Genomic DNA, 27,878 nt, shown 5'->3' on the forward strand with positions numbered 1-27,878 from the left:
CTCAGTTAAAAACAAATGTTAATTGAAAAAAAATGTTCTTTATTTAAAAAAACAGTTGAAATAATAGGATAACTTCGCTTAGTTTCCTTCATTTTTAAAAATGAAAAATGAATTCCTGGCTACAAATGCCATTTCATAAACCAGACCAATGCTTTCTTCTATTTTAGGACACCTATACAAAATGTTACTTTAAAACATTACTATATCTAAATAACAGGTAAGGAGTGAAAACAAAGAATCTCCAGTAAATATACTTACAGTAATACTATGTGACCACCATCCGTTTGTTGCCTTCTCAAAACCAACAGTATCTAAAGCACTGGCAGCATACTGATCAGGGTAGGGGATCCAAAAGCTGCCTTTCTTTACCTTAGACATTTTGGTGGCAACAAAATAGGGCAATACACTCTAAAAACGAAGATAAGAGTTAAAATTGATTAAAATATGATGCATTCTGCTTCTATATGCTCAAAGCCTGGCACAAAAGATGATTCTATTCAATATTTTGACAGTCAGCTGTACACGCCTGCTTTGACCTATACAAAATTCAAATATTGAGTAAATTAACAGTCATTATGCATCTTAAGTTTGCAAATTATTAAACAAAAACAACTTAACATGCCATTTTGGAATCAACCAAGGACCATAATCCTGAATGGCACAAGGTAATTCATCAATATCTAATTTTACTTCAATTTTGTTTTTAAGTGACATTGAATTAATTGGAAAAGCATTATATGTTCCAATCACTTGTAAATGCAGAAAATATGACTTAAACTGTAATTTTCCAAACAATTTAGGACCATTATTGCCAAAAGGAATAAGTGAAAATCATCAATATTAATCTTGACCTCCATTTGTCACCCAAAGGAACATATAAAGTTGAAAGCATAGATTAAAAGGTTCATACGTTAATGTAGGAAAACAGCTTGAATCCCCTGTCTTGTTTGCCCAAATGCTGTACTATAACCCGAAATCAATAACCAGATTTCTGTTGGGGAAAACTTTTGTTTCAAAATTTATGGAAAAGTTTTAGTACATGTGAACCTATTTTAAACTGAATTGATCTGTATAAAGAGTGTCTGATTGTCAGACCTTGAGAAGGACTTAAAGTATTACATGTATAACGCATTTGATATAACATTTCTTTTTTTTTTTAAAAATAAAAAAGAAGCTAAATTGAAATAAACATGATACATTTTGCCCAACATGCATGCCCAAAGGCATATTATATCACATTATTCAAAATGTTACAAAATTGACATAACAATGAAAAATAAACCCTATAGAATTTTGAAAAGTCAAAGAACAGAGTTCCAATGTACCTCCCATAGTACATATTTTATCTATCAAAGGAAAAATGGCAATAACTAAATAAAACACACTATTTTTTAGCACTAAAAAGACCATTTTCCATAAATTTATTATATCCTAGGGGCATAACTCTTCCAAAAAAAAGTTGATCATCCACCATTATAGAACTTGTCCAAGTATTGATGATATTATAAGCATATAGTATAAGGTTTATAAAACATCTGGCAGGAATTGTTCCTGAGCTAACATGACCTGATGGACAGACAGACAGACACATTGACACTCAGTATTTCCATGTCCTCCTCAACACATTACGCGGTTGACGCAGTTCAAACTTTAAATCTAAACACAATAATCTTGATTCTTACAGGTGAGAAAAAAACAAGTTGAAAGAAAAGATTGGTTATGAAAAATATCAAACCAAACACCTTTAGTTAATATAAGTTAAAAGATGGAAACTTCATCTCAAAAATAATGTTTCTCTATTTTTCTGATAGTTTGGACTTTTTTGTGGGTACAAATTTTCATAGCTACTTGATATCATGGATTTGAAAAATATCTGCATGCAAGCCTCAAAGAAATCTGTACTTTATTGAACCCTGTATGGTGATTCTACACCAATCACATTTACAATGTCTGCATGCAAGCCTCAAAGAAATCTGTACTTTATTGAACCCTGTATGGTGATTCTATACGAATCACATCTACAATGTCTGCATGCAAGCCTTAAAAGAAATCTGTACTTTATTGAACCCTGTATGGTGATTCTACACCAATCACATCTACAATGTCGGCATGCAAGCCTTAAAAGAAATCTGTACTTTATTGAACCCTGAATGGTGATTCTACACCAATCACATCTACCATGTCTGCATGTAAGCCTTAAAAGAAATCTGTACTTTATATTGAACCCTGTATGGTGATTCTACACCAATCACATCTACAATGTCTGCATGCAAGCCTTAAAAGAAATCTGTACTTTATATTGAACCCTGTATGGTGATTCTACACCAATCACATCTACAATGTCTGCATGCAAGCCTTAAAAGAAATCTGTACTTTATTGAACCCTGTATGATGATTCTACACCAATCACATCTACCATGTCTACATGCAAGCCTCAAAGAAATCATTACTTTATTGGACCCTGCATGGTGATTCTACACCAATCACATCTACAATGTTGCATGCAAGCCTCAAAGAAATCAGTTGTTTATTGAACCCTGTATGGTGATTCTTCACCAATCACATCTACCATGTCTACATGCAAGCCTCAAAGAAATCATAACTTTATTGAATCCTGTATGGTGATTCTACACCAATCACATCTACCATGTCTGCATGTAAGCCTCAAAGAAATCTGTACTTTATTGAACCCTGTATATTGATTCTACATCAATCACATCTACAATGTCTGCATGCAAGCCTTAAAAGAAATCTGTACTTTATATTGAACCCTGTATGGTGATTCTACACCAGTCACATCTACCATGTCTGCATGTAAGCCTCAAAGAAATCTGTTGTTTATTGAACCCTGTATGGTGATTCTACACCAATCACATCTACCATGTCTGCATGTAAGCCTCAAAGAAATCTGTACTTTATTGAACCCTGTATGGTGATTCTACATCAATCACATCTACAATGTCTGCATGTAAGCCTCAAAGAAATCTGTACTTTATTGAACCCTGTATGGTGATTCTACACCAATCACATCTACCATGTCTGTATGTAAGCCTCAAAGAAATCTGTACTTTATTGAATCCTGTATGGTGATTCTACACCAATCACATCTACCATGTCTGCATGTAAGCCTCAAAGAAATCTGTTGTTTATTGAACCCTGTATGGTGATTCTACACCAATCACATCTACCATGTCTGCATGCAAGCCTCAAAGAAATCAGTTGTTTATTGAACCCTGTATGGTGATTCTACACCAAATAAATCTACCATGTCTGCATGCCTCAAAGAAATCAGTACTTTATTGAATCCTGTATGGTGATTCTACACCAGTCACATCTACCATGTCTTCATGCAAGTCTCAAAGAAATCATTTATTTATTGAATCCTGTATGGTGATTCTACATCAATCACATCTACAATGCTGCATGCAAGCCTCAAAGAAATCTGTACTTTATTGAACCCTGTATGGTGATTCCACACCAATCACACCTACCATGTCTGCATGTAAGCCTCAAAGAAATCTGTACTTTATATTGAACCCTGTATGGTGATTCTACACCAAATACATCTACCATGTCTGCATGCCTCAAAGAAATCAGTACTTCATTGAATCCTGTATGGTGATTCTACACCAGTCACATCTACCATGTCTACATGCAAGTCTCAAAGAAATCATTACTTTATTGAATCCTGTATGGTTATTCTACATCAATCACATCTACAATGCTGCATGCAAGCCTCAAAGAAATCTGTACTTTATATTGAACCCTGTATGGTGATTCCACACCAATCACACCTAACATGTCTGCATGTAAGCCTCAAAGAAATCTGTACTTTATATTGAACCCTGTATGGTGATTCCACACCAATCACATCTACCATGTCTGCATGCAAGCCTCAAAGAAATCTGTACTTTATATTGAACCCTGTATGGTGATTCTACACCAATCACATCTACCATGTCTTCATGCAAGCCTCAAAGAAATCTGTACCTTATATTGAACCCTGTATGGTGATTCTACACCATTCACATCTACCATGTCTGCATGTAAGCCTCAAAGAAATCAGTCGTTTATTGAACCCTGTATGGTGATTCTACACCAATCACATCTACCATGTCTGCATGTAAGCCTCAAAGAAATCTGTACTTTATATTGAACCCTGTATGGTGATTCTACACCAGTCACATCTACCATGTCTGCATGTAAGCCTCAAAGAAATCTGTACTTTATTGAACCCTGTATGGTGATTCTACACCAAATACATCTACCATGTCCTTAATAGAGGACAGGATTGAGGCTACAACAAACATAACATATCGATGGTCATCTGTGTAGTTTATTTACATAGATATCATAATGTTGAAATGTAATATTTCTATTTTAAAGTATAATTTCTTGTCATTTAATTACCTGTACAGTAATACCACGGTCCCTGTATTCTCGTTCTAGACACAGTGAAAAGTAATGAACAAAAGCCTGAAAAAAATAATCAGTAAGATTATATTTACATAAAATTAGCTTTTTTATAATCATGATTATAAAATATCACAAACATTTCACAATACAATTATTAACATCTGAAGTTATAACTATATGTTAACTTTGCAATCATAAAATGTATTCATTATTTTCATTGCATATATATTAATAAAATAAGCTTCACCCATAATAAAACAAACAGTTTACTTTTAATTTCGATGACGTTTGTATAACACAAAATGACCTCCAATGGAATAATCTCAGTTATAGAGCTCAAAGTCCTTAACCTTTTTTTTTAAACTCTTGAATTGAAACGGACACATGCAAACTTAAACAACTTAACATCTGATGGTTCATATATTTTCTTTTACTCTGCAGAAGTATGAGCTAACAAGAGTGTGTCCCTAGTACACAGATGCCCCATCTGCACTATCATTTTCTATGTTCAATGGACCGTGAAAATGGGGGAAAATCTCTAATTTGGCATTAAAATTAGAAATATCATATCATACAGACATTAGTACTTTTTCAAGTTTATTGGATCTCAACTTCATCAAAAACTATCTCAACCAAAATTGTAACCAGAAGGTACAAGTCTTGTATTACAACTCCAGTTTCCGGTGCATGTCAAAACATGGAGGCATGTGGCATGACCCACTTTTTTTTTGATTAATTCACAATTTCACATCAGTACATACATGATATGAACATGAATTTTTTTTTTCTATGTAGCATTTTTTATTTTTTTATTTTCAAAGATCATCTGTTTTGCATGTAAGCCTATGGAGCAGTCAATTACAAGACTGCAACCTGAAGTGGACAGACGGACGGATGGACAGACAAACGAACGAACGGACACAGACCAGAAAACATAATAATAATAAATGGGGCATAAAAACCTGTAAACAATGTTGAGAAAGATAACTACATGTGAAAAGAAACAAACATTCAATTAATTTGGCTGCATGATGGGCTGGACAATCTTCATATTCAGAGTAATCTTCCGTTACTGAAATTGTGAAGGAACACCAAAACTTATTTCCTGGTTAATATTACTGATAAAAGGTCTGGCTACAATAACTTTTAAAAGATAAAAATGAATTGTAAATTTTGAAATTTCTCTTTGTCTTGTAGCCTTTTTTTTTAGATAAACACAAAAAAATCATTTAATATAAAACTATAAAATTAATAAAAGCTACACTTGTGGATTTAACTGTTTTTTTCATGTGAGTAAAGTACTCAGATGCATTATATTGTCAAATGATTTTATCAATTAGTCCTGTGAGTCTTCATTCTAAATTTCTTTTCACATGGTGAGTTTGCTTTTGAAATGCATACCCCTGAGATAGATATAAGAAGATGTGGTATGAGTGCCTATGAGACAACTCTCCATCCAAGTCACAATTTGTAAAAATAAACCATTATAGGTCAAAGTACCGTCTTAAACACGAAGTCTTGGCTCACACTGAACAGCAAGCTATAAAGGTGCCTGATTTACAAGCAAAGTCTATGTTATATAACCATCTAGACAGTATACAATAAAAAGTACCTTGGAAGCTGAATACACAGTTAGAAGAGGACAAGGATTTACACCTGAGGCAGACGCTACATTGATGACCACTCCTCTACTCCGTGACACCATTTCAGGTAAAACAACACTTGTCATCTGTGGAAAAATACAACATTTTCCTCATTTATACTACCATTAAAATGTGAATTTCTCATATGGTAAATTCAGAAATGATTGTAATATTATTATTAATACCAAAAAGTTGACAGGTTAGCCACTATAAAAACTGGTCATTGTTTTTTTAATCCAAGGTTCCAATAATCTAGGCTAACACATGACTAAATGTAGTAGCACATGCCCAATAAACAAAAAATAAAGCCCTAGTAATGAGACTATAAGGTCGGTAGGTCAGCAATTTAAAAAAAAACAAAACATTTTTCTATTTTTTGCAGTCAAAATCCAGAAAAAATTGTGTGTTTACCGAAATTGTTTCCAGTATTATTCACACCCTACTGGAAGTTGACCATTTTACTTGTGTTTGGTTGTAAAATAAACAAAATACAATAAAAAGTCATGATACATTTTTAGTTAATTTTGTTGCATTCTGTTATGAATTCTTGCATTTTAGTCATAACAGATACTTCTGATAGAAATTTATCAGTTTAGTTTATTTTAATTCAGGACCCTCAATATTTGATCGTTTGAAAAGTTCTAGGGTCAGTCTGGTAACTGGAACCAGATATATTTTTATTTGGCCTTAACATGAAATTGCCCATATTTGATTCAGATATAATTTTCCCAAAAAGTAAAACACATCATTAAAAAATTGTTTTTGAGAACATATCTTAACATGTATGTGGGATTTTCATTTTTTTTTCAATTTCCATTTATTGCAAAAACATAACATTGTGCTTAGGCCACTAGTCAGCATTTTTTTTAAAAAGAAAGAAATAAAACATCTGACATACTTAGACATTTAATTATACCAATCTGAAGTACAATGAACGCATTATTGTTCTTAGAGTACTAACTTCCATTGATTTTGTTGGTAAATGTAAACCACAACTTCTGTCAAGTCCGATAGTAACAGGCTTTACCTTATACTTAGAGCTAGGCAGCTCATTAAATGTACAATCAAGTTATATAAGAAACAGAATTCTCATTAAATTGGTGATGTTGGTATTTAATATTGGTTTTCTGTTAATTGGCGTCTTCTGAGGACAAATGATACACCTTAAATTGTAAAAGTTCATTCTACATGGGATTTTATTTGATTGATCTTAAAACTGTACCTCAGATTATCTCTAAAAACAAGATAGCTTTTATAATATCTAAAAAATACAAGATATCTTATATAATCTCTAAAAAACAAGATATCTTAAATAATCTCTAAAAAAAACAAGATATCTTAAATAACATGAATAATCTCTAAAAAAACAAGATACAGTCGACTCTCGTTGTCTCGAAGTCAGCTGGACCAGGGAAATATTTCGAGATACACATAGTTCGACTCAAACGAAAACCGGAAGTTTGACAGAACAAGGGACACAACTCTTGTTTAGCTTGGTAAAGCAAAAATAAATCCGGATGAATATGGGGAGGGGATCGATATTCTGGTATCAGATCGATGTATTTGTACGTCATGGTCTTTCATGATTATAATAACATTATTTTTACTTATTCAATTGTTTCATTTACAATTTTTTCCTATGGCTTTTATCGGAGAGAGTAATTTCCAATGGATAGTTTCGATATTCAGGTTGTTTATAGTTGACAAAATTGTTTATTCTCGGATACAAGAGACTTCAGAAAAGTTATATTCCTCTTCATTTTGTTTTATCTCACTCTTTCTTTTCAAAAGAAAATACAACAAGATTAAAGACGCCGATTGAGTAGTATTTAGGTGATCATCAACGGAAGTCATAATCCTTACTGTATACACACCCAAGCTCATAAGTGTAAATCACAATTAATTGTTTTGTAAACATTTTAAATGTATCACTAATTATTTATAAAAATTCTATAAAAATAATCTTAGGTAAACACTCGTGGAAATAGCATGTCATAAATCAATACAGTGGTCAGTGACTGGAAATTTAATTACACGTGTATTGTCAGATTAACTCTTCAATCCATTTAAATGGCGGAGGTTATGTTTTGACATATGTGTATTAGTTTGAGAAAAATAATGAATTTTGAATGCTTTTGTTAACCTTGGGATCGTAAATTTAGTTCGACTCAACCAAAATTTCGACTCATCCAATTTCGACTCATCAGGAGTCGAATTACGTACATTCATATGGAACAAAGTTTGGGACCACGTGAAAACTTCGACTCATCTGAAATTTCGAGTCAACCGAGTTCGAGACAACGAGAGTTAACTGTATCTTAAATTATCTCTAAAAAAAAAGAAGTTATCTTAAATAATCTCTAAAAAAAAACAAGATATCTTAAATAATCTCTAAAAAAACAAGATATCTTAAATAATCTCTAAATCTCTGCTGTTATCGTACTTGGCAATACATACCATTGTTACAGATGTAATATTGACATGCAGTAAGTCCATTATCTTCTACAAAGAAAAATATTCTAAATAAAGAACTTTGGATACAGATTATATCAAAATAGCCATTATACACCAATTAATGATATCAGACTCCTGGTGTAGTGCGGGGACTAATTGTTAATATGTCAGAACTTTACAATTGTATATTACTCAGCTTATGTATAAAACAAGAGTGCACACGCTGAAATGTCTCGCCTTCTATACTAATCATTGATATTATGTTGATAGTCCTAAGTATAAAGCTTAGTTTTATTACAACTGTCTCATAAACTTAACTTTAACCAAGATAACTAAACAAAGGCTAATGAACCTTGAAAATGAGGTCAAGGTCAGATGAACCATGCCAGGCAGACATGTACAGCTAACAATGCTTCTATACAACATATATAGTTGACCCATTACTTATAGTTTAAAAAATAGACCAAAACACAAAAACTTAACACTGTGCAATGAACTGTGAAAATGAGGTCACCGTCAAATAAAACCTGCGCGACTGACATAAAGATCATAAAATATTTCCATACACCAAATATAGTTGACCTATGGCATACAGTATAAGATAAAAAGACCAAAACTCAAAAACTTAACTTTGACCACTGAACCATGAAAATGAGGTCAAGGTCACATGACATCTGCCCGCTAGACATGTACACCTTACCATCATTCCATACAACAAATATAGTAGACCTATTGCATATAGTATGAGAAAAACAGACCAAAACACAAAAATTTAACTATAACCACTGAACCATGAAAATGAGGTCAAGGTCAGATGACACCTGCCAGTTGGACATGTATACCTTACAGTCCTTCCATACACCGAATATACTAGCCCTATTGCTTATAGTATCTGAGATATGGACTTGACCACCAAAACTTAACCTTGATCACTGATCCATGAAATGAGGTCGAGGTCAAGTGAAAACTGTCTGACAGACATGAGGACCTTGCAAGGTACGCACATACCAAATATAGTTATCCTATTACTTATAATAAGAGAGAATTCAACATTACAAAAAATTTGAACTTTTTTTTCAAGTGGTCACTGAACCATGAAAATGAGGTCAAGGACATTGGACATGTGACTGACGGAAACTTCGTAAGATGAAGCATCTATATACAAAGTATGAAGCATCCAGGTCTTCCACCTTCTGAAATATAAAGCTTTTAAGAAGTGAGCTAACACCGCCGCCGCCGCCGCCGCCGCCGCCGTAGCCGCCGCCGCCGGATCACTATCCCTATGTCGAGCTTTCTGCAACAAAAGTTGCAGGCTCGACAAAAATAATGTGATATTTGGTCTGGAACATGACAATGTTCAGTTGAGTGATTTTAAAATTTGCCAGACTCCTTTTGAGTATACTTTTAATTTTTAATAGACCATAAGGCTTTGAGTATATTTTTTTTCAGTGTATAATATGATACATTTGGCTATACTTGAACAACATCAAATAGATGCTCTCATATCTTATTAATTCAATGATTGCAATATTTACTCGCTTTATTGTAAATTCAGATATTTTGGGGTTCATTCTTCATGGACTTTAAGGATTTTAAATGTAGCATTTTATAGTTAAGGCTTTCAAACAATATGCATAGTAATATGGCAATTTTTTTATCTGATGAATTAAATCTAAGCCTTAACTAATACTTAGAGACTATTGAAGTGCTCTTTGCATCAATATGCCAATGATTTGATATGTATTTGAGGAACTAATTCCTATTCCTATATCATGCATATTAAATGCCTTCAATAAACTGAGAAAAGTATGAAGATTTTTTTTATATTCTTTATCTTTTCGAACTATTTCATTTTGAGTAAACCAAGCGTAAACTATAAAAACAGAGCATTAGTACCCCTTGTAGCAAACCCCTAGTATATTTTTAAAATTGTGAAGATAAATCTTTTTTATCATTTATGTTTACCTTTTCTCGATCAGGGATTTCCAAGAAGTACATAGGGAAATCATATGACATTCCCACGTTATTTACTGAAAAGATAAAAAGGTAAAAGATATTACTGTTATTTTTAATTAAAAGTTTGTTGAATTCTAAGCATACATGTACAACTAAAGGTGCTTTGTGGTGTATTTGTATATCATAAGTACTTAATTAATGGAGAAAATGCTTAATTCATATACTAAACAAGACAAAATACCCCTTCAACAGTTTTTATCAAAAATTGTCTGTCAACTTGAAGAAAATGCAAACTCGACCTGTTAGTCATTACCTATCATAATCTGCTCCAGATCTGCAAGCATTAATTATAAAAGAATTGTTCATAAGAGAATAAATATCTCTTTCCATTTAGAATCAATATACACTTAACTGTACCAAACATTAGCGCAATATCTATAGCCATTACACAAACCAGTTAGTCAATTAAGTACAATAAATTTTGTAATTTCAATATGTTCAAAATCCATAATGCCCCAAAAATCAGTTAACTGGAACAAGATGCATCTGTAACAGTGTAAGTCATTATTGTACAAAGAAATCAGATTAATATCTGTAGGATCAATTATTAAACTTAAAGAACAAAACTTGACCCAATACTTTTCAATAGTGATGGTGTATCCAATAAGGACAAATCTTCTTTTTCAATTTACTGATTAACCTAGTATATAAATTCCAATAAATACAATATAACTTCTCAAACATTATACAATAAAACTAGCATTATATTTAAAATATCATATATCTGGATTATAAACATAGGAAATTCATTTTTATGTAAAAAAAGAACAGAATTAAAATGGGCACTAGCTGTCAAATTCATGTTCACCGATTTGACTCAAATTCTCAATTTTGATTTAAAACAATGTAAAACATTTATCAAAATAATAAAAAAGTCTAAAATAAACAATTTACCAGGCATGGGCTCATATTGTGTATATTAGTCTAGATTCCATTTAATTTACCAAATTTGGTACTGTTGAGTTGACCAACCTAGACCTCAAATTGCCATATCAGCCTTTTAAACATATATAGATATGAATAGGTATCAGACTCATGTACAATGTATTTGGATTTTTCTATGTCTGTTTAATATAACATCACTTTTACCTGTATTAAGAATTATTGTTTGTGAATCAAATTGGTCAATCAAGTGATTTACCTTTGTTTCACTTTCAATGTTGACATTCTTTACCTTTAAATAATTTAACATGCACAATGTATGTGGTATCCAACTCTAACTAAGGGGTTAAATTGAAGTTCATATGAATACGGATTTAATGAGGTCAAATTACTCACTTGCAAGTGAATAATTCATCAACAATGTTTCTTAGCTTATTTTGGCAAAATTGAACCATACTGACTGCTTAAAGCGATATATTATTTTACTTTTTCACTTTATAAATGATGAACAAAAATGTGAAAGTTTACAGAGCATAATGAAGGAGAGATAGACACCATATGATAGCAATACAAACTTAAATTATATTTTTCTGTTTGAATAATTGATGTAAACATTTATTACACACATAAAGTACATGAATTTGCATGAATTTCAATATTTTCATAATAGAAAATAAAGCTAGGAAGGTGAATTTTACCAACTACAAAATGTAGTTCTAGCGTATACATGTATGCATTCAATTGACTATTACATTCTGTAGTTTAGTTTAAACATATTTTATTGTTCTAATCCATTTGTCATTTTTGAACAATAAAATATGTTTAAACTAAACTACAAAATCATGTAATAGTTATATAATTGAATGCATACATGTATACCCTAGAATGACTTTGAGGTGTCATATGAATTGCAGCTGCAGGTTGGTTGGGGATCATGGGTGCCTGTATCAAATCGCAGGAAAAAGACTTTTATTCAGTTTTTTGGTAGATAAAGACTCAAATTTGATTTTGTCAGAATTTATAAACTTCCTTATTTTTGACATTACCTTTGAGTTTGTTATTTTTTTCATACTTTATTTATGAAATGAGTTTTGTATTATTCTAATTTTACAGAAAATATATGGGCGAATTTAGAGTACAGGAAGACAAAAGAGGGACGATTGATACAAAAGGGACATTCAAACTCATAGATTAATAATTTAATTTTGGATGTAACACGTCTTCTGATTGGCTGACGTTATTTTGTTATGAGCCCATAGACATAATTTAGTCATGCGACCGTAACGTCATCAACGTTTTTTCATGGTTTTCTACGGTTTAAAATGGAATTTAGAATTAAATTATAAGAAATGACTGTAATATTTTTTCTGTCTATTCGAAATAACATAAAAAATGTGGTGCACACTGTTAAATAACCCGCTACGCGCGTTATTCAGTGTGCACCACATTTTTTATGTTATTTCTTCATAGACAGAAAAAATATAACAGTCATTCCTTAAATAAATTGACAACGTATGGCTTAAAAAGAAAATGATAAATTTGAAGACAAAAATTCAATAACAGTATATTTCTGAAGATTTTGACAAGATAAGAATATTGTTTACAAAAAAGTCAATACAAATGTTTTATAGTGAAATATATATAGCCATTCATGTACATAAAACATCTTCAACTTTTTATTTTAATATTTGAAGAATTATATGACTTAAAGAGTCCTGATGTTTGTCACATGGATGTTAATGTGAATAAAGAAATTCAACACAAGCATAAAACATCTTTTTTTACAAAAAAAAAGTCATGTTTTCCATTCATTATGTTTAGAAAACAAATATATTATTCCTTGAACCCACCCACTTTATATATTCCAAAGATTAATATAAATTGTGATACAATATTAAAAGCAAGAACAGTTCATTCACCCATTGTTTTATTACAGCAGTGCAAAGATATAAAAGTAAAACATTTATTCTGAGAGCTAAGGAAACGTTACGTCTTTGCTTTCTAAGAATTAATCAAGAATATTGCTTCTAATATGACACATAAATTGAACACTTCTGGCTTAAAGGATTACAAATTTCTTTTCAAAATAAACCACAGTTTCAGATTTCTTAATATATTACAACAATTAATCCTACACTAAATATTTAATTGCATTGCTTGGAAATTTTATTGATAAATAATAACATGATTCTTAAGATTTATAGTTTTATCATGTTTCAGTTGAGACGGTTCACAAGTACAGTTATTGGTGAAAGCCTTGCTGACTTAAACTTTAGGGGACTCAACATTCCTATACTGTAAATTCAGAAATTATTGCATGCATTTATTTTGGTGATTACAGACAATTGCGGAAAACTTTTATTCCATTGAGCATAATCAAACTACAATTCTTTTTTTCATAGGCAGTTTTAAGATATTGAACAGTTAATAATGGTAAAGGTTAGAGCAAATTATTGTCAATCAGGGACAAAAACACTGATGGAGTACGTAGAAAGATCTGAACCAAGCACTTCATAAATTATGGGTTAGATTTATAGCTTTTTGTTCGGTGTGAGCCAAGGCTCTATATTGACCTATAATGGTTTACTTTTATAAATTGTTATTTGGATGGAGAGTTGTCTCATTGGCACTCACACCACATCTTCCTATATCTATTGGATGGAGAGTTGTCTCATTGGCACTCACACCACATTTTTCTATATCTATCTAGAATTGGGATATTAATAGTCACATTTATCATAGGAGGACATGACCCAAGCTTTTTTTTTGGGGGGGGGGGGCAAACCTTAATATAAGTAGCCTAAACAGGTCTTTCAATATCAAACAAGAAAAATGTGGTAGAGTGGACATGCAAAATTCCATAAATAAATTACTTTGAAGGACAAAGGGCAAATTCAGAGGTCATCAACCAATAACACATGTTCCAACTCTTCTGGAATTTTGGAATTTTTTTTATTTTCTTCAAAATCCAAATAAATCTTAATTAAAATAAAATATCCAAATATAAGCAACTGATAAACAGAAATCTAGGTTAAAAGTTAAGACATTTTATTACAAAACTTTTTTCAATCACCCTAAAATAAAACTTTTATACCAAGAATCTTCATTTAATTGAAAATACAAGCTATGAAAGCCAATTCATTCATGATATATGATCTGTCATTAAAATGAAATTAAACCAATCCTACAATTAATGATCTTCAATTTTTGTGTGCCAGATATAAATCTAGAGCATCATGGGATATTCTTTGGCATTGGTAATATGGTTAATCCAATTATATTCCCTTAAAGATGCATTGCTTAGTCAGGATAATGACAGTTTTATCACTCGTAAGTATTTTCAATGATACTCTGATTTCTACAATATACCATAAATTTAGATATCATTGGGTGCATTTGTTATTGAGATTTTTGAAGAATCGACAAAATGTGAGGTTACTAGGTAATTATTGCTATTCATGAAAATCTCCATCTAGATAATAAATTCTATATCAGAATTCTATTTTTTTTTTATTATTGCATTAATTTCTGTAAATGTTTTTTTATTTGTCAAAGACACTTATATCAAAATATCAAAGGGTAATCTTAAGCTATTCTTCATAAGCATATCTACTCTGGAAACATACAAGTAAATAAAAATCTAAAAATTCATTTTGCTGAATAAACTGAGAATTTGAATGGGGAATGTGTCAAAGAGACAATAACCCAACCAAAGAGCAGAAAACGGCCAAAGGCCACCAATAGATCTTCATAAACACAGCAAGAAAATCCCACAACCAGAGGAGTGCTTTAGCTGACCCTAAACAAAAATGTGAACAAGTTCAGTGATAATTGACATCATAAATAGCATGACAGAGAAGACTTATCGGATACGCATGAAGGCATCATCATACAATATAATAATTGTATACTAAAAAAAATCTACATAAATTAAATACAGTTAATTTGAAAACATCATTATGCCTCAAGTATTGTCCAGCGTTCTTATGGAAATGCAATGTCCAGCATAGGTCAAGCTTCATAAATGCATGATAACCAAAGTAAAGCAAAGAGCAAAACTGTATATTCTGTTCTTACTGTTGAAAAACTAAATGCAAAGAGGTTAATATAACAAGATACCAAAAAAAGGTTTACAAGATACCAAAAATAGGTTTATCGTAAGTGATTATCAGTATTTCGTTTTAACTTACTGTAAATAAGAACATAAGCATAAATAATAGACCATTATTGAAGTCTAACACCTACACATGTACATCTTGATCATGTTGATGTGAATTAATAATACTGGTACTTTTATTGATGCCTTACATCTTGATTTAAGTTAAACTGACCCTGTATCATCCATCTGGCTTAAATCATGAACAAAATAGCTAGGAAGTACATGCATTCTGGTGTACATGTCATACTACTACAGTAATTGTCTGTTCAGGGGAGACAATTCTTGGAATTTTGAAAATACTTTACCAAAAATTAAGTTATCTTTTTTTCGATAATCATCTACATACTTCATTTAAAAAGGAGACTCTAGCACAGATAGTTAAACAAGAATGTTGCTATACAAAGTCATATTTCCAAGGGAAATATATTTTTTTTACTAAGTGACAACAATCCTAGCTAAACTGTTACAATTATATAACATGCAATGTAGTAAAAAAATCATTATTTTCATTTTTGTATGGGTATGAACAACCTAACATACTTTCACAATTGTTTTTTTCTCATTTTACTATCATTATATCTTAAATTCAGTAAACACATAGATCTGCAGAGGGCTAAATCTTTAGGAAATATATTCTAAGCAATTATTTACATACAATTGTGTGAGCACAGCAAAATTTATATAATTTACACTTTCTTATTTACTTACAAACAGACTTGATGACATATGTTCTACTTGTAGTGGGCCATTTACTACTGTTATCAATGATTATGATATCAAAATAACTTATACATTTGAGGAGTTCCAAGGCTAGTCAGAGATGTTAATCTATTTGTTTAGTGTATGTAGATATTAAAACTCAATAAATCATTGAGGAGAAAGCATTAATCAAAACAAATAATGTGATATATATGTGAATTATGCTGTCAATGCAGACTCAATGTCTATTTTCAATTCATAATAATGTTTTTTCCCTACCAATAAATATATTTTTTTTTTACGATTTCATGTAAATTTCCTTTAAAAACAATTTAATTGCAAAACCTTTGACATTTGATTTAATATTTAAAAAACAAGAATGTGTCCATAGTACACGAATGCCCCACTCGCACTATCATTTTCTATGTTCAGTGGACCGTGAAATTGGGGTCAAAACTTTAATTTGGAATTAAAATTAGAAAGATCATATCATAGGGAACATGTGTTCTAAGTTTCAAGTTGATGTAACTTTAATTTCATCAAAAACTACCTTGACCAAAAACTTTAACCTGAACTTTGCACTATCATTTTCTATGTTCAGTGGACCATGAAATTGGGGTCAAAACTATAATTTGGCATTAAAATTAGAAAGATCATATCATGGGGAACAAGTGTACTAAGTTTCAAGTTGATTGGACTTCAACTTCTTCAAAAACTACCTTGACCAAAAACTTTAACCTGAAGCGGACAGACGAACAGAGGCACAGACGGACAGACGGACGGACGGACGGACGAACGGAGGCACAGACCAGAAAACATAATGCCCCTCTACTATCGTAGGTGGGGCATAAAAAAGAAATTTCTGGAGAATGACATATACATGTAACCTTTATTTTGGTTTTCATGTAAAAAAATAAAAGATTTGCTGAAATTGTAGTCTTTTAACAGGTGCTGTGACCTTCACCTTTTTTTGCTTCAAGGCCAATAATCCACAAAAGGTAGGTAAAGATCTAATTGGGTTGGGGCTCTTTGGTACTAGATAAAAAAGTTCCCCTTACTAAAAGTCACTGTTTTTCACCCTGTTCATAACTACAATTGAAATTAAATTATAAAAACAATAAGATGTTACATTTATTGTTAATGGGACAACTAGCCACCAAAAACAAAATGATGTATATGCCAAGAACTATAGGTCTACATACAACATTCAACAATGAGCAAAACTAATACCGCATAGAAAGCAACATTTCCCCACATAACAAAATACAAGAGTGCACACGCTGAAATGTCTCGCCTTCAATATCATTGATATTAAGTTGATAGTCCTAAATATAAAGCTTTATCACAACTGTCACATAAACTTAACCAAGAAAAGTAAACATTGACCAATGAACAATGAAAATGAGGTCAATGTCAGATGAACCATGCCAGGCAGGCATGTACAAGTAACATGACTTCCATACAACAAATAAATAGTTGACCCATTGCTTATAGTTTTTAAGAAAAACAGACCAGACACAAAAACTTAACACTGAGCAATGAACTGTGAAATTGAGGTCAAGGTCAAATAAAACCTGCGCGACTGACAAATAGATCATAAAATATTTCCATACACCAAATATAGTTGACCTATTGCAATTTGTATTAGAAAAAAAAAAACCAAAAGTTTTGACTACTGAACCACAAAAATGAGGTCAGATGACCCCTGCCAATTGGACATGTACACCTTACAGTCCTTCCATACACCGAATATACTAGACCTATTGCTTATAGAATCTGACATATGGACTTGACCACCAAAACTTAACCTTGTTCACTGATCCATGAAAAGAGGTCGAGATAAAGGGAAAACTGTCTGACAGGCATGAAGACCTTGCAAGGTACGCACATACCAAATATAGTTATCCTATTACTTATAATAAGAGAGAATTTAACATTACAAAAAATCTTAACTTTTTTTTCAAGTAGTCACTGAACCATGAAAATGAGGTCAAGGACATTGGACATGTGACTGACGGAAACTTTGTAACATGAAGCATCCAGGTCTTCCACCTTCTTTAATATAAAGCTTTTAAGAAGTTAGCTAACGCCGCTGCCGTAGCTGCCGGATCACTATCCCTATGTCTAGCTTTCTGCAACAAAAGTTGCAGGCCCAACAATAAAACAATTCAAAAAAGAAAACTAATGCCTGCTTTTTACAGAAAACAATAATAAAAAAAAATACAAAATATGATAGATAAAAACAATCGACAAAACCAATGAATAACTGGCTCTAGACTTGGGACAGGCAATTACAGCATGTGGCAGGGATAAACACACTTGCTGGCAAGCAACACTCCCATAACCTGAAACAGTGGTGTTACAGCACACTTGAGATATTTCAGGTAAATAAAAATATGGAGAACAAGAATGTGTCCAAAGTACACGGATGCCCCACTCCCACTATCATTTTCCATGTTCAATGGACCGTGAAATTGGATAAAAAATATAAGTAGGCATTAAAATTAGAAAGACAATATCATAGGGAACATTTGTACTAAGTTTCAAGTTGATTGGACTTCAACTTCATCAAAAACTACCTTGACCAAAAACTTTAACCTGAAACATGCACTTTCATTTTCTATGTTCAGTGGACCGTGAAATTGGGGTCAAAAGTTTAATTTGGCTTTAAAATTAAAAAGATCATATCATAAGGAACATGTGTACTAAGTGTCAAGTTGATTGGACTTCAACTTCATCAAAAACTACCTTGACCAAAAACTTTAACCTGAAGCGGGACAGACGGACGAACGAACAGACGAACGAACGAACAGACGGACGGACGAACGAACGAACGGACGCACAGACCAGAAAACATAATGCCCCTCTACTATCGTAGGTGGGGCATAAAAATATAAAATCGTTTCATCCCGCTGCAATTGTTTGCATCTGTCCTGAGTTAGGAATCTTATGTTAAGTGATTGTCGTCTGTTTATGTTTTTCTTTTAAAGTGTTTCTTTATTAGACTGTTAGTTTTCCTGTTTGAATGGCTTCACATTAATAATTTTTAGGGCCCTTTTTTACGTTGCTGTTCAGCGCACCTGTGAGCCTTGGCTCCGTGTTGAAGACAGTACCTTGACATATAATAATTTACTTTTATAAATTGTGACTTGGATGAAAAGTTGTCTCAATGGCACTCATACCACATCTTCCTATATCTGCTTAGTTAAAGTTACAGGTATTTTCAATCCTTTAAATTTATGCTAGTTGAATGCTTCTTTAAATTATTTCAATCAACAAAGATGTTGATAAATAGCTCTCCATCAATGACCTAAGCTTCCCTCCCCATCTCTTCCTGCTTCCAATGCTAACAACAATAATCATTAACACTATATAATATTTGAAAACAGAAAACAAATAATGCAATGATACAGAGCTTTACGTTTTCCTTTTCAAGTATAAAAGTTGGTCATGAAGGGTATGACCTAGCAGATCTTAGTTTTCCCTAAAATTTTCAAAACTATAACTAAATTAATAAGCACAGTCCTTTCAATGTAAACAAACATGTATTCTATCCTTGCAAACTTGTTGAACTGATGAGACAAACTGTATATCATGCATGTTTATGCAAGATAAACCCTGGTGTGTCTTCAATGACAAGAGCCTTTCACAATCCAATTATAGTAGTTTGTAAGATGTTGAACAAGTGAACAAGATAGAAACAACTATTAATACACACCAAACACCACTGCTTCTCTACATATCTGTAGAAATACAGCAACATTGATATATAAAGCTTGCAATCATTAAAACAAAAAACATACAAAAAGTATTACACAGCATAAGGTATTAAAGTTAACTCCAGTCAAAGATTCTCAATAATCGTTTTGTTTGAAAATGCAAACTGATTAACAAAAAAGTTATAACAAACAATCATGATTCCAAAGGTCACTGAACATCTCTACTCCACAAAAGATAAAAAATAACCTTCATCAGTAATATTAATGGAGTAACCTTCATCAGTATCACTTGACTTTTTTAAAATGTAATTCTACAATTCTGAAATACCAAAAATGTATCTTCATGTGTATACTGCATGAAAAATTCTATCCAATGTATAATCTATGTTTGAAAATCACATTTATTTACAACTATACAACTGTTTTTTTTTTTAAAAGAACTCAAATATTTCTACAATACTGTATAAGGGGAGGTTACTGTTCCTGAAATTTACAACACAATCATTCTTTAATTTACTGTTCATTTAAAAAAATGTCAATGGAATTAGATGCGATGAATTATTCATGTTATTTGTATACACCTCATTTGCTTCATGCTAATAACCTTTCAATTAGGTCATGAGCTAGAATACTTAATCAGTCGACCCGTTTGTAGAGGTGAATTCAAACTGCAAATTGATAAAACATTTTAGCAATTGGTATTATGAAAGGACACTATCTTTCGTATATCACCTTCAATAAATCATTCACGCAAAAAAAAAAAACTTTTCCTAGATATACTTGCAAATTTAATTAACAAATTGTGTAGAAACCTCTAACAATTTTTTTGTAATTGTTGCCAAAATAGGCTTTAACATACAACAAACACCAATGAATTCAAAAGACTGGGGATTGGACTCAACTTACTCAATCTAGACAAGCACATAAAGTCAACCAGGTTTCAAGGTCATAAATCTGAGTCATATACCAAGTAAGGCATGTGATAAAGTTTTTTTTTCTACTGTTCTATAGCTATGATTGTATTAACTTGATGTATTTACATGCATATTTTTTTACTGTGTGGTCAAATTCAAGAATATGACCACATTTCTCCCATTCAACATGTTTAGATAAACATATAATGTTCTTTACCCTAAAAGTAATGGAGAGAAAATGCAGTTTATAGGTGTAATACCACCAAATCTTGGAACGTCACATCCGGTTGTATACGAAAGTAGGTCTAAAAAAATATTCCCTTGAACTTGACAGTTGTAGAAAATTAACTCTGCATTTCAATGCACTTAAATTTTTCTGAGTCATAAACATGTATGTTGAGTGTCTGAAAGCATTATTCCTTTTTAATTTGATGGTCTTATAAAATATTTTGGAAAGTTGAGGTTACATAGTTACCAAAGCAGGTAACCAGTAAATAACAGTGTAAAAATTGGGTTGTTTACTTCCAGTGATGGTTACTTTCTTATATGCAATGAAATATAGTGTGAAATTTTCACTGTAGCACTGGAAAGGATTAAACTTGCAAAGTATTTCTTTGGTTGAAATAAAGGTAAATACTGTACATTTTTTTTAAAAGTGCCAATTTAACAAAGACTAATAGGGGAAAATCAATGGTGGTATTACACCTATAGTTATATAAAAGTAAATTTAGTTTTTCTGCCAGTGACAAATAGCCTTACCAAGAACTCCAATGTCAAGTCCAGCTAACTGACTTCTTATTGCATCATATATTTGTAAGCCAGCACTAAAATCAGCTACAATTATCTTGGTTTTTACTTTGAACTTTTGTTCTAAAAAAAAAGCACATTAGAATCAGAAATGATTAAGAAATTTAATATCAATAAGTTATGTATGAAACAAAATTTGTATCAATTGTTCAACTTTGGCGTTGCTAAATATCAAATTAGTCTAAACAAATTGGTAACCACCTATTCAATGAATTCAAAGAGTGAATTGATCAACTGAGTGTTTTTATCTGGTTTGAATGCTCATACATGTATAAACCATTGTGACACTAATATTGCATTTTCAAAAAGAATGGTATAATATAGAAAATTGAAAAGCACAGTTCACAAAGAGCAGAAAAAAAACCTTTACTCATCTGTTTATGTTACAGATGCCTCATGTGGAGCTGGGTTCTGCTAAACTTTATGATGAGATCATCCTGGTTTTCAGTGAGGTTTGTGTTGATAAGTCCTTGGTTTTTATATGTAGGTGTTTGATGTATGTCTTTTGATAAATTTTTGGGATTTAGTCATTGCATTCTCATTAGCCTTGTTTCGTGAAACATTGATATTGATATTCATTTTGTTTAGTCAACTAATAAGTTAAAAATCACTTTTCTACAATATTGATTGAAAATCTGTTTTTCTACAAAAACCATATATATATAAAGGATTCTGTTGAATGTGTGTTCAATACTTCCTATGCTTCATGTTCTTTGATCTTAAGATATTATTTTTTTTTAATCCTTTAATATATAACTTGGACTTTGCTCCAGGATACAGGTTCAAAATGATCATTCTATTTCTCTAGGACCATCTTTGTAATTATCTTAAAATAGATGTACCTATTTCTTTGGCACAATCTTCTAGCTTTGACTTTGTCCTGCTTATCAAAATAATGTCCATTCCTTTCTTGGCCAGCTGTGAACATTAAAATGTATTCCATAACCATACATGTATGTTGAAATTGGATCCCTTTTTTGAGTGAAATGTATCACAAAATTTTAAAAAAATCAACAAAACCAAAAAAATTTTATGAGAAATCTCCTATTGGTCCTGTGCTAATTTTAAAAAACTTTTTGTACATGACATTTTGAATATAACAACAAATTCTTTGTTGAAGTATTCTTGTGATATGATCATATGCTTCAATCATTTCAAGCTACTTATAATACTAGTATAAGATTTGAACACGTAATCTTAATAATTTCCTACTTCCTATATCAAGTGTCTGGACCTGCATCAGGCCAACCTTAAAAATATGTTTGTTTGCAGTTTTCCGACTGTACCTTCAGACTGAAGGGTCGGTAGGTAGGAAAAATATTTTATTTTATCAGCCAAAATACAGTTTAAACAAGCAGTTACACTAAACCAAGTTTCTTGTGAAGAAAAAAAAAAAACATTTTAAAACAACAAACACTGGACATGCTGAAAACCAACATCAAATGAACAGGCATTTTCAGATAAAAAACTTTTTAACCAAAACTGAAACTTTAACATAGTGTCATTACCCAATTTATGACATAAAATATGGTATAATTATTAAATACTGGAACACTTATAAACAAGGAATGTCATTATGACTAGAACTGTTTTCAAGAAATATATTCAGACATGTATGCTTCTTGACTAGAATATTTTCATGAGTAGAGTATTTTCATCAGAAAAATGTAGATATTAAAGATTTATAAGACAATGTGTTAAAGAGTGTATTTTTAATAAAAAAAAAAATAACCATTGAATCTTCCTCAATTGAAAAAAAGGCAACTTGAAAAACTAGAGGCTCTAAAGAGCCTGTGTCGCTCACCTTGGTCTATGTGAATATTAAACAATGGACACAGATGGATTCATGACAAAATTGTGTTTTGGTGATGGTGATGTGTTTGTAGATCTTACTTTACTAAACATTCTTGCTGCTTACAATTATCTCTATCTATAACAGTACTTTCTGTGGAAAATGTTATTGAAAATCTTCAAATTTTAAGAAAATTGTTAAAAATTGACTATGAAGGGCAATAACTTCTTAGGGGGTCAATTGACTATTTTTGTCATACTGACTTATTTTTAGTTCTTACTTTGCTGTCCATTATTGGTGTTTACAGTTTATCTCTATCTATAATAATATTCAAGATAATAACAAAAAAACAGCAAAATTTCCTCAAAATTACCAATTCAGGGGCAGCAACCTAACAACCAATTATCCGATTCATCTGAAAATTCCAGGGCAGATAGATCGTGACCTGATCAACAATTTTACTTCCTGTCAGATTTGCTCTTAATGCTTTGGTTTTTGAGTTATAAGCCAAAAACTGCATTTTACCCCCATGTTCTATTTTTAGCCATGGCGGCCATCTTGGTTTGTTGGCCGAGTTACCGGACACATTTTTTTAACTAGATACCCCAATGATGATTATGGCTAAGTTTGGTTAAATTTGGCCCAGTAGTTTCAGAGGAGAAGATTTTTCTAAAAGATTACTAAGATTTATGAAAAATGGTTAAAAATTGACTATAAAGGGCAATAACTCCTAAAGTGGTCAACTGACCATTTTGGTCATGTTGACTTATTTGTAGATCTTACTTTGCTGAACATTATTGCTGTTTACAGTTTATCTCTATCTATAATAATATTCAAGATAATAACCAAAAACAGCAAAATTTCCTTAAAGTTAACATTTCAGGGACAGCAACCCAACAACGAAATGTCCGATTCATCTGAAAATTCCAGGGCAGATACATCGTGACCTGATCAACAATTTAACTTCCTGTCAGATTTGCTCTAAATGCTTTGGTTTTTGAGTTATAAGCCAAAAACTGCATTTTAACCCTATGTTCTATTTTTAGCCATGGCGGCCATCTTGGTTGGTTGGCCGGGTCACCGGACACATTTTTTAAACTAGATACCCCAATGATGATTGTGGTCAAGTTTGGTTAAATTTGGCCCAGTAGTTTCAGAGGAGAAGATTTTTCTAAAAGATTACTAAGATTTATGAAAAATGGTTAAAAATTGACTATAAAGGGCAATAACTCCTAAAGTGGTCAACTGACCATTTCGGTCATGTTGACTTATTTGTAGATCTTACTTTGCTGAACATTATTGCTGTTTACAGTTTATCTCTATCTATAATAATATTCAAGATAATAACCAAAAACAGCAAAATTTCCTTAAAGTTAACATTTCAGGGACAGCAACCCAACAACGAAATGTCCGATTCATCTGAAAATTCCAGGGCAGATACATCATGCCCTGATCAACAATTTAACTTCCTGTCAGATTTGCTCTAAATGCTTTGGTTTTTGAGTTATAAGCCAAAAACTGCATTTTAACCCTATGTTCTATTTTTAGCCATGGCGGCCATCTTGGTTGGTTGGCCGGGCCACCGGACACATTTTTTAAACTAGATACCCCAATGATGATTGTGGCCAAGTTTGGTTTAATTTGGCCCAGTAGTTTCAGAGGAGAAGAGTTTTGTAAAAGTTAACGACGACGACGGACGCCAAGTGATGAGAAAAGCTCACTTGGCCTTTTAGGCCAGGTGAGCTAAAAAGTATTAAGACATTCGACTGTTTTCATATTTCTAACAATATTTAATTATATGTGATAAGGTTATATTTTTGCCAGGCTTTAATGAAAACCAAAGAAATCTAAAGTTTGGGGTGAAATCCATAGCACCCCATTAAAAGTAAATGGTCTGTACTGAAATGTTTTTAATGCATAAAAAAAATTGGCAGCATAGCTCCTAAGGACATGTTTTAATTGAATTCACACAGGCCACACAGTTTGGGTATATTTAATATTGTAAGAAAGAGAATAATTGCAATGAGTGGGGCAGCCCCCCTTATCCTAAAGGAGCATACTCATTGCAATCAAAGATAGATTTAATATAGAGAGAGTATATTTATTTTTCAAGCTAACCATTCATTTTCTCTACATCTTTGTGTAGTTAGGGTTGCTTCTTATTGACTTGGCATGATCTATATCCATTAACATTTCAAATGAGCCCATTTCTCCGTACAGGCGTACAGATATCCTAGTCCTATAATACAAGACTCTGCAGGTTCATATCATTTACATTCAACATTTTTTATCGGATATTTTTTTTTACTATCAATGTTGAATCTGCGGTTCAACATTAATAGTAAAAAAAAATATCCGATAAATAACGTTGAATGTAAATGATATGAACCTGCAGAGTCTTATATTATAGGACTAACAGATATCCATGAAGATTTAAGTCACGGAGGAGTGGTTTCATCTTTGTCGTCTTCACAACGATTTGTAGAAAATATGCCATACTTCAAGCTGCTGTCGAATTATTTAACCACTGAAATTGGTTCCATAAAGTCAGGCTCCACAGATTCTGTACCCGATTTGTTTGAGACAGAATGGTTATCGTGTCAGTTATGAATATCCGCTGCATCATCGTCAATGATATCATCACACATCATTACATGTGCCTGAATCTGTATAAACAGTTTACTAATAAACTTTTTTGTTTGTTATTTGTCTTAAAATTGACACGAGACGACAGCGTAAAGTACTCCTCCGTGACTTCATGGATACCTGTAAAGGGAAAATGGTAGTATTTAATATTCCCAGCATTAGGTTGGCCTTTTGTGTACCCAAGGCAGGTGAAGGAAGTCAAATTAGGAGCGCTGTGATTGGATGTAAGGGTACAATATATTTTTTATTTATCTATGAATAACTGCAGTGTGTATATTTACAACATAAATTTTTTTGAAAAGACTTGCAAAATTTCATAAATTTGGTGCAAAATGACGGTGGGCATGGATAACATAAACAAGCTCCGTTGGAAGTTGGTCATGATACTATTTGGCTTTAATTTTTAAAACACAATAATAAAGTACTAACACAACATATAACTGTTTTATCCAGGTTTTTATCTTAAAAAGTTGTAAATTTAGAAAATGTTAAGATTGTCGCCTATGGCAGAATAAATAGTACCGTTTTCCCTATACTGAAGATAGCAAGGGAAATCAAAGTCACTTAGACTTCAATTCTTTTATACTATTTTGAAGCTTTTGATTAGTACATTTGATTTTTATCACAAAGAATAGAAATTTTTCACTGAGAACAATACTGTGTTGAGGAAAGTGCTGAGTCATCATGATAGGTCAAATTGATTGGTAATGATATAAAACTTTATTCTAGGATGTCAATACTAACTATATTGTGTAAAATGCACCATATTATAGTTCTTTTGTATTTGATTTCACCTTTCGCAATGATTTTTTCAATTGGAAACACCAGAATTCAAGTCGCGACAAATATTTTTTACTGAAATGTTTGCCTTTTTTGCTGCGTAATTCCCTAAATGTATCACTTGGGTATTTCTGTAAACATAATCTATTAAAATGGGAAATTGTCTGGTTAAGTTTGTACTGTTTATGGAATTAGGCAATATTTGGTCACATTGGAAGCATTTTCAGTGTTAGAATTGTTCATCTAAGAAAAAAAGAGGCCCACTTGAGGCTAAATTTACATAGAATTTATGCTCTCCTGTGTAAAGAATTGTTCACATTCTTGATAATTCATGCAGCAAATATTTCAAAAGTGCTTCATTTTGTAGTTTCTTTCTTTTATTATATCAGACATAAATAATTTTTCATTTCCTACTGTTTGAATGGACTTTTGGTGGAAATTAATACTCCCAAGGGACATAATTCAGCTTTTTCATTGATTAATACAGGCAACAAATGCAACTTTACAGCTGAGTATTTTGCATATTTAATGTTTAAAGTGTCTAATATCTTTGTTTTCATCATCTCAAGACAGAATAGTAGATTTTATAACAAGCTCTGAAATTTTTAACCACAATATGGCATATACTAAAGCATGGAATGGAGATTAGTATGAAAAATCTTGAATTTGTGGATTTGTTGTAAATTTTTGATAAAATGAATACAAATTGAATGGAACTGTCCATTTTATCTGTTTAAATGGAACTATTTATCATTCTTTTTGAATAAGATAAGATATGATTGGATACAGGTTGTTTATTTAGGCTTTTCTGAAAGAAGTAGAGAATGAGGCAAACCAGCATGTGGGGGTGGGGACATAAAATGATCTATGTTTCTTTAAGTACTGGGAACATACAAGTATTTATTATAGCCAAAGTTTTCACAATAGCCCAGTATCGCAATCATAATGTCA

The 27,878-nt window shown here is 31.9% G+C and overlaps 1 protein-coding gene across 3 annotated transcripts in view; it reads right to left on the reverse strand.

Annotated features, from left to right (window-relative positions):
• Positions 1–27,878, reverse strand: part of LOC143082712 (very-long-chain 3-oxoacyl-CoA reductase-B-like) — a 51,852-nt gene that overhangs the window by 19,371 nt on the left and 4,603 nt on the right. For 2 of the 3 annotated variants that reach the window (XM_076258534.1, XM_076258533.1), the window contains exons 3-9: positions 22,552–22,627; positions 21,662–21,772; positions 10,479–10,543; positions 8,517–8,561; positions 6,029–6,145; positions 4,411–4,476; positions 259–408 (exon numbers count right to left, since the gene is read on the reverse strand). In XM_076258534.1, the coding sequence (XP_076114649.1) occupies positions 259–408; positions 4,411–4,476; positions 6,029–6,145; positions 8,517–8,561; positions 10,479–10,543; positions 21,662–21,772; positions 22,552–22,627 (630 nt within the window). The remainder of the gene's footprint in view (positions 1–258; positions 409–4,410; positions 4,477–6,028; positions 6,146–8,516; positions 8,562–10,478; positions 10,544–21,661; positions 21,773–22,551; positions 22,628–27,878) is intronic. The other variant, XM_076258535.1, reaches the window with a different exon arrangement.

This window comes from Mytilus galloprovincialis, chromosome 7 (genome assembly GCF_965363235.1).
Source record: "Mytilus galloprovincialis chromosome 7, xbMytGall1.hap1.1, whole genome shotgun sequence".
In the NCBI taxonomy this organism is placed as follows: Eukaryota; Metazoa; Mollusca; class Bivalvia; order Mytilida; family Mytilidae; genus Mytilus; species Mytilus galloprovincialis.